Below are 8,556 nucleotides of genomic sequence, written 5' to 3' on the forward strand. Positions count from 1 at the left end.
GAGGAATAGGAGGAGGAAGAGGAGTGTGAGGAAGAATAGGGACACAGGAGGAGGAGGAGCAGAAACAAGGACCACCACGAGGTTCCATTCCTCTTTGCATCTATAGCCTCCCCTCAGCCCCAGGAGCATTGCCACCCCACATGCAGCAGGTGACTGTTGAGGGGTTCCACGATTTTCACAGGGGTGAATCATGGCATTCCTCAGCTTTATTGGGTTAAATGTTGGTGATTTATTTTTTTTTAGGGGCTGAATCTTTTTGTTTTGGAGGAATTTTTTGCTGAATCTTGATGTTTGGGGAGGTTTTCATCTGTGTCTTAAAGTTTGGAGGATTTTTATGCTGAACCTTGGTGTTTTGGAGCTTCTTATAGACACATAATGCCCAATGACTTTGTGAGATGAAGTGGGGACAGGAGGAACTCCCAGTCCAAGATGCTCTGTTCTTTTTTTTTTCCCCCAGACCAGGATTTTTCATTCCCGGGGAGGAATGAAAATGGAGGAAATGGAGGAGGAGGAAAAGCCCTGGAGATCCCGCACAAGGAGTGGCAGCAAACCCAGCCCAGGGAGCTGCAGGGAGGAAAGAGCCCCCCTGAGCCAGGAAGGTGGGCAGAGATCCAGCCAGAGCTCAGAGCTGGTGGAGAAGCCTCGTGGCAGGGAGAAGCCCCACAAGTGCTTGGAATGTGGGAAGGGTTTCAGCCGGAGCTCCCACCTGATCGAGCACCAGAGGATCCACACTGGGGAGAGGCCCTTTGAGTGTGGGGAGTGTGGGAGGAGCTTCAGCCAGAACTCCATTCTGATCCAACATCAGAGGATCCACACTGGGGAAAAGCCCTTTGAGTGTGGGGAATGTGGGAAGAGCTTCAGCCAGAGGAGCAGCCTGATGCAGCACTCGGTAATCCACACTGGGGAAAAGCCCTTTGAGTGTGGGAAATGTGGGATGAGCTTCAGCCAGAAGGGCTACCTGATGCAACACCAGAGGATCCACACTGGGGAAAAACCCTATGAGTGTGGGGAATGTGGGAAGAGCTTCAGGCAGAGCTCTGGCCTGAGGAGACACGAGAGGATCCACACTGGAGAAAAGCCCTACGAGTGTGGGGTGTGTGGGATGAGTTTCAGCCTCAACTCCCAGCTTACGGAACACAAAAAGATCCATACTGGGGAAAAGCCCTACAAGTGTGGGGAATGTGGGAAGAGTTTCAGAGAAAGCTCAGCCCTGATTCGGCACCAGGTGATCCACACTGGGGAACGGCCCTACACCTGCTTGGAATGTGGGAAGAGCTATGGGTGGCACTCAGACCTGAGAAAGCACCAGCGCATCCACAGCGGGGAGAAGCCCTACGAGTGTTCCCAGTGTGGGAAGAGGTTTCAGATCAGCTCCAGTCTCCTCGTACATCAGCGGAGTCACACCGAGGAGAGGCCCTACCGCTGCCCCGACTGCGGGAAGGGCTTCAAGCACAACTCCAATCTCACTGTGCACCGGCGCATCCACACCGGGGAGAGGCCCTACGAGTGTGGGAAGTGTGGGAAGAGCTTCTCACAGAGATCAGCCTTGATCAAACACCAAAGGAGGCGCCACTAAGGGGGGAAGCCCTGTGAGTTCCCCAAGGGTGGGAAGAGCTTCTTATGCTCCTCCCAGCTCATTCCCTATGGGAGGATCCACATTAGATGATCCTCAGTGACCTTCATTGGGCAGTCTTGGTGATCTATGGGCCTGGTCATCTGTGTTGGGAAGACTCTTGGCTGGGAGGCTCCACATCTTCCTCGTTCCCTGTGGGCACCTAGATAAACCCAGTGGCAGGAACATCCACTGGGGCACAGACCAACAATGGGAATTCCTTGGGGAGAGCAGATTTAATGACTTCCAACTCCATAAAATCTTTTGCATTCAATCCTATCTTCTGGTGGCATCAAGGAATACTGAATGGTCTTGGAGGTATGTCCTAGGTTGACTATATGATGCTTGTATCTCCAGTTGTCTGTTCTGTTTATAGTGAGTTATAATTTTTGCACCTTTAAGACTTGTTCCGAGAGCAAAGGAGGGAGAGAAGGGCAGAGTTTGTTTTCAGAAACTGCACTCACTCCTCCACATTCCTGCTCCTGGGCCGGGTTGTCTGCAGATGGACAGACAGAGGTACAGATCTCTCCTTTACTGTTAATTAGTTTTAGCTAGCTGTGGCAGAGAAGTTCCCTGGACTGTGGCTGTTTTTCCCTTTTCTTTGGACCTGTTTAAACCTGCTCTGGCCTGAACACCCAGAAGAGCACCGGCAGCTCACACCTGTGGCCCAGCGGGCCAGGCCTGGACTGTGGCATTTCCAGCACCGGAGGGACTGATAAGAGACTGAGTGAGCTGAGCTACAACCCACGGAGGGACTTCCTGAGTTTGTCTCTCTTTTAGAGCAGCAAGAGGTTTTATTGTTTAATATTGTTTAGGTTTTATTCTTTAAAAAACAGTTTTTTCCACTGTTCTCCAAGGAGATACTTTTCCCAAACTGGCTGGGGGAGGAGCCAATTGAATCTGCTTTCCAGAGGAATCCCTTTGGAGGTTCTCTCCCAAATTTGCTCTGAACCAGGACAAGGTCTTTTCCAACTTCAGGGATTCCACGATTTTGATTTCCTATTGCCCAAGGGTGTCTTCTGCAGCCAGATGGTGGAAAAACTGGGGAAAAGACCAAGATTTTGGAGACAGTGGGTTAGAAACTCCACCAAAAAGGTTCTTCCCTCCACCCAAGCACGTGGATCCTCAGCCGGCATGGACATGGAAGTCTTTTTCTTTTGGCCTTGATTTTGTTTTCATTTCTCTTTATCCCTTTAAAATATCCAATATTGAAGTAAAAATAGACATTGAACTAAGTTAGTGGATGTGGTCATGGTAGGACACAGACATGGTGGGACACGTGTAAGAATGTGCCCTCTGTTGACAGAGTAGACAAGTTAACCTTTTGTTCCCTTAAAAAGGACAAAAGGCCAGGTGTTTCTCTCCTCAATTTGGTTGAAAGACACCTCATAGGACCTTGGGGACTTCACCTCAAACCTAAGGGTAGCTAATTGGACAGGAGCCAAAAAGTCCCACCTAAGCAATTCCCTAGAAAAGAAGAGAACAAAAGAAGTTAATTGCTTTTGTGAAGTGTTTTAGCAAGAGCAAGAACCTCTTGCCCTGACTTGGCTTTTCTCTGTAAAAAGCTTTTTTATTTTTGCCTTTTATTAAAACTTTTTATTCCCAACACTGTCACATGAGCCATCCTGCTTGTTTTATGCCACCTGAGGTAGCTGAGCTATCAAGGGTATAATGCTTATCTCTGAGAGCTTATAAGACCAGGCTCAAAAAGAGAAAAAGCATTAGACATGGAGAGTGACATGGGCACGAATGGACATGGAGGGGGACAGGGCCATCCCTAGGGACATGGGGAGACACAGGCATGGATGGAGACATGGGGGACAGTGACAGGGATGGAAACATGGTGGGGAGACAGCCATGGGTGAGGACATGGTGGGACATGGCCAGTGACAAGTGGGGACATGGCCATGGCTGGTGCCATGGGAGGAACTTGCAGGGGATGAGGGGGATGCTGGGTTTGAGGGAGTTGAGGGTTCCTGGGCAGGACTTGGACCTTGCTGAGGCCTTTGGGGAGCCCAGGCCGAGCAGCTCCGGCTGCGCTGGGAGACCCTGGTGGAGGTTCTGGGGCAGCTGCTCAAGGACCCCTGACCTGGAGCCCCAGCTGGGCATTGGGCTCCTGGAAGGGGATGAACGTCCTTGTCCCTAGGAGGGAAATCCCAACACCCCCAGGGTGTTTGGGACAGCTGAGGGGCCACAACAGGGAGGGGAAAGCCCAACAGAGCTGTCCTCCTCCTAAGCTACATCCTAAAAGTCCCAAAACTCAGGGATTCCTCCCAGGAAAAAGCTGCCAGGAGCTGCCTGAATTGAGGGAAAGGGGGGATGTGATCCTCAAACTGAACAGGAGGGGCCTGGATCCCCAAATCCAAGCCCGGGGTGAGAGGTAGAGCTGGAGGCACAATGGGGAAGGGGTGGGAGAGCAGGGGAAAAGAGGATTCTGACCAGGAGAGGAATGGGACCCTCAGATTGAGTTGGGAGGGGTCTTTGGGTTGGGGGAACAATGGGAGTGGGGAGGGAAGGGTGGGGATGGGGTCAAAAATGGGTGGTTCCATGGGGATCCCTTAGTGTCCCCATCTCTTGATCCCTGGAGTGATTTCCGTGAGGCTCTGGGAGGGGGGAATGGATCTGCACTGGGTGGGTCCCCAAGCCCCCTGCCCATACCTGGGGGGCTCATGGGAGGTTCCCTCTACCCAAACGCTGGTGCTGCAGCCATGGGGGAGAGGTGGGTAGGAAAGGGGGATCTGGGGTGGTCAATGAGAGGAGCAATAGGAAGAGGAGAGAGAGATGAGGAGGAGGTTAGGGAAAAGAAGGAACAGGAACAGGAGGAGGATGAGGAGGAACCGCAGCAGATCCACATGGTTTGTCTGCCCTTCTGCTGAGTCTGCAGCTCCCCTGGTCATGGCAGCATTTACTCCCCCAGATCCTGCAGGTAAGTGGGGAGGGGGAGCTCACCCCAAATTCATTGGGGGACCTCTGGGAGGTTTTTTTTTGCAGGGAAAGGGATATTTGGATCTTGCATTGCCTCAAAGGTGAGACACAGATGCCCCTTTGGAGACTTGTGAAGGGTTCCTGTAGCGATCTCTGTACCGGCTGGGGCAGTGGTAACAGTTTGGGGGGGACATTGGTTTTGGGGTTCCAATTGGCATCGGAGTGGGGAGAGCAGCAATGGCCAATCCTGGAGCTGGGGGATCCCAGCAGCCTGGAGGAGTGGGAGACTCTGGAGATGAGCAGAGTCTGGGCCCATCCAACTGTGAACAGGGTGGTGACTTCTTGAGCTGGACTTGGGCAGCAGGACCAAGGTGCTCACCCTTTGTTTTTCCCAAGCCAGGATTTGTCCATCCCAACCTTTGTGCAGGTGGAGCTGGTGGAGGCTGTGAGGAAAAGGAAGATAGCATGGAACACTGAGGCAAGTGAGGAGGAAGTCACTGCCCCTTTCCCCCTCTCCTCTGCTCCACCTATCAGCCCAACATTGCCCCTGGCTGCAGGACAGCACTGCTGCCAACGCTGTCCTGCCAGGGATGAATTGGTGGGATCTCCTTCCCCTTCCCTCTGGCATGGAGGCAAATCCCATCCTCTCCTTGTCCACCCTCCTTTCTCTTCTCATTCTATCCTTCTTCCTTCCACATCCCTTCCTCTTCTTTTCTTTCCTTACCCCAGGCACTGAGCTGCAGACAGAGACCTGGGAGGACAAATCGCTGCTCAGAACCTCTGTTTTGAGGCTGTTTTGAGCAGCTCCACAGCATGGGAACCCAATGGGGAGGAAAAGCCCTGGAGATCCCACACAAGGAGGGGCTGCAAACCCAGCCCTGGGAGTTGTGAGGAGGTAAGAGCCCCTCTGTGCCTAGAAGGCAGCCAGAGATCCATTTGGCACTCAGAGATGGTGGAGATGACTCATGGTGGGCAGAAGCTCCACAAGCACTTGGAATGTGAGAAGGGCTTCAGCTGGAGCTCCGGAGATCAGACCTGATCTGGCACCAGGTGATCCAGATGGGGAATCAATCAGCCCTACAAGTGTGGGGAGTGTGGGAAGGGCTTTGGGTGGATCTCCAAGTTCATCAGCACCACAAGATTCACACCAGGGAGAGGCCCTATGAGTGTCCCAAGTGTAGGAAGTGGTTTCTGAGAAGCTCCAATCTCGTCATAATGAGCCAAGGGGTCAGCTGGAAAAGTATTTAGGATAATTGAAAACTGTGGATGAGTCAAGGGGACAGCTGGGAATATAACTGAGATAGTAGAAGATTACATATTTTAGTTAAGATTTTAAAATTAGTTAAGAAGCTAAGTTGCTAGCAAAAATCACATGCCTTAGTTAAAGAGTAGCAAATATATTAGAAAAGTAAAGCTAGGAGTGACAGGGATAGATGTAGGAATTGTGAAGGAGCAGAGACCATAGAAATATCTTGCCTTAAGAATAATCAGCAGTTAGGAGAGGCTACCGTGACCAGCAGATCAAAAAGTCCTGCAAACTGGCCATGGGTGAAGAGTTTACCTTGAGGAAGACAGCTTTCTTCCTCCCTTACACCCACTCCCTTATTTCAAAATCCCAAAGACCCAGTTAAGGAAACATGATTGCACAGCCGTAATGGATATTCAGCTGATTATAATACGAAGCGGGCAGGTAATGATTATGTATTATGTGTCCTTAGAAACAGCTTGGATATGTAAAACCTTTTCTGTATAAATAGAAAGCAGGAGTCTGCAACTCCTTGCACATGTACTTGGAAATGATTCCACATGTGTCCAGCACTGCAATAAAATACCCTTCTTTCCAGCTTTAATTAGTTGAGGAGCCGTCTGTCCATGCTTCAGTGCATCAGTGGATTCACACACAGGAGAGGCCCTTCTGCTGCCCTGAGTGCGGGAAGGGCTTCAAGCACAGCTCCAGCCTCGTCACCCACAGGCACATCCACACCGGGGAGAGGCCCGGTGAGTGTCCTGTGTGTGGGGAGAGATTCTCCAGAAGCTCTCGCTTGACCCAACACCGAAGGAGGCACCATTAAGGGAAGCCCTGCGAGCACCCCCAGTCCCAGTGTCACCCCCTTTCCTGCCCACAGAGCTCCTGAGCCAGCGGCGGCCGCAGCCGCTCCCCGTGGCCTTGCACAGGACCCCCTGTGATGGGGCAGGGAGGATTCGGGAGAATTCGGGGAGGATTTGGGAGGATTTGGGAGGATTTGGGAGGATTCGGGGAGGATTCGGGAGGATTCGGGGAGGATTTGGGGAGGGTTTGGGAGGATTTGGGGAGGATTTGGGGAGGATTTGGGAGGATTTGGGAGGGTTTGGGAGGATTTGGGGAGGATTTGGGGAGGATTTGGGAGGATTCGGGGAGGATTCGGGAGGATTCGGGAGGATTTGGGAGGATTCGGGAGGATTCGGGAGGATTTGGGGAGGATTTGGGGAGGATTCGGGGAGGATTTGGGAGGATTTGGGAGGATTCGGGGAGGATTTGGGAGGATTCGGGGAGGATTTGGGAGGATTGGGGAGGATTTGGGAGGATTCGGGGAGGATTTGGGAGGATTTGGGAGGATTTGGGAGGATTGGGGAGGATTTGGGAGGATTCGGGGAGGATTTGGGAGGATTTGGGAGGATTCGGGGAGGATTTGGGAGGATTTGGGAGGATTTGGGCCGTGGCGGGCGGGGTCCGGCCGGGACCGCGGGTCGCTGCGGGTCTGCCCAGCAACTGGTGAGTCATCAGCCGCGCTGTCTCTGATTGGCTGAGGGAAGGCGGGAGTAGGAAAAGGATCGGGAGAGATCCCGCCCCGAGCACCAGCACTGGCAAAACAGTCCCAGCCCGGGCACAGGGAGGGAATTTATTACCATCCGAATCACAGCAGGAGAAGGGAAAGAAATCTCTCCAACACCTTCCCCCCACCCAACAGGGATCACCCAGACCAGGGGTTATCAATGATGGAGAGTCGGGGGCATCTGAGTTGGGATCAGAAGCCAATTTTATTGAGTGTATCAGGTGTTTATATAGAGTTTCACTTGTATGGTGCTTATATAGGGCTCTGTTTTTGGTAACAATTTCCCATTAGTTACACTTCTTTGTGACATCACATCACCTGGTAACATTATTTTATCACTATGTCTCCCAATATGTTTGTTGGTCACTTCTTGCCCAGGGAGACTTTATCTGTGTCTGTCTCTGCCATGGTTTCTGCTCAATCAGGCAGAAGAAGAAGAAGATATCAGGCCCCTTTATCAATTCCACTGTACTCTCTGTTTTATTCCCCATACCTCCCCCTATCTGTTCAAACAAAAATATATTCTTAAGTGATTTGTCTATTAATTTTTTCACACAATATAAAATACAAGGAATAAGCATAACAATACAAAATATAGTCCTAATACATATAAGCCTATTTTAACTAAATTTCTTATCCATCCACCAAGTCTCCAATCCCCCAGAAGCTGATCTAGCCCTGTAAGCCCTGATACCACTGGGTAATCATAACCATTTCCCCAAGGGCATAAGTCTGTTAGAGGTTAAACAGGTGCTGATGTGGTGGCGAGGTCCTGTTCACAAGGGTTCTCCTCCAATGTTGATGTTCAAGGTGAATCTTCAAGTGATGCAGTCAAAGAATCTCAAAACGCCTTCACATTGTTTGCTGGAATCCACTTGGAACCATTCTCTGTGGACATGCAAGCAAAACCTCTACCCCAGCCTGGTCAGAGAGAAAGACAGGTAAACTTTCCTAGGAATTGTTCTGGGGAGTTTTGAGAAGGCTGAGAGAAAGAATTAAAGCAATCTTGCAGCTGGTGTTTTGAACAGTTGTTTTCTTATGTTTACTAAAGGGTGTTTCCTTAATTAGCCAATCATGTGAGGTGTGTTGATTAAAGGACCAGTCAGGTCTACCGGTGTTGGAGCAGTGTATAAAAAGAAATGGGTTCCTAATAAAATTAGTATTAGTCTCCTGGAGAGAGTTAGATTTTATGTGTCGCCTGACTCT

At 50.9% G+C, this 8,556-nt stretch overlaps 1 protein-coding gene across 1 annotated transcript; it reads left to right on the forward strand.

The window, feature by feature from the left end:
* Positions 1-374: 374 nt before the first annotated feature.
* LOC144248574 (uncharacterized) lies at positions 375-1,642 on the forward strand. The gene has a single exon (XM_085563684.1). The coding sequence runs from the start codon at positions 485-487 to the stop codon at positions 1,574-1,576; it is 1,092 nt and encodes a 363-aa protein (XP_085419810.1). The 5' UTR covers positions 375-484; the 3' UTR covers positions 1,577-1,642.
* The last annotated feature ends 6,914 nt before the right edge of the window (positions 1,643-8,556 follow it).

The sequence above is a fragment of the Lonchura striata genome, chromosome 31 (genome assembly GCF_050655825.1).
Source record: "Lonchura striata isolate lonStrDom1 chromosome 31, ASM5065582v1, whole genome shotgun sequence".
Classification (NCBI taxonomy): Eukaryota; Metazoa; Chordata; class Aves; order Passeriformes; family Estrildidae; genus Lonchura; species Lonchura striata.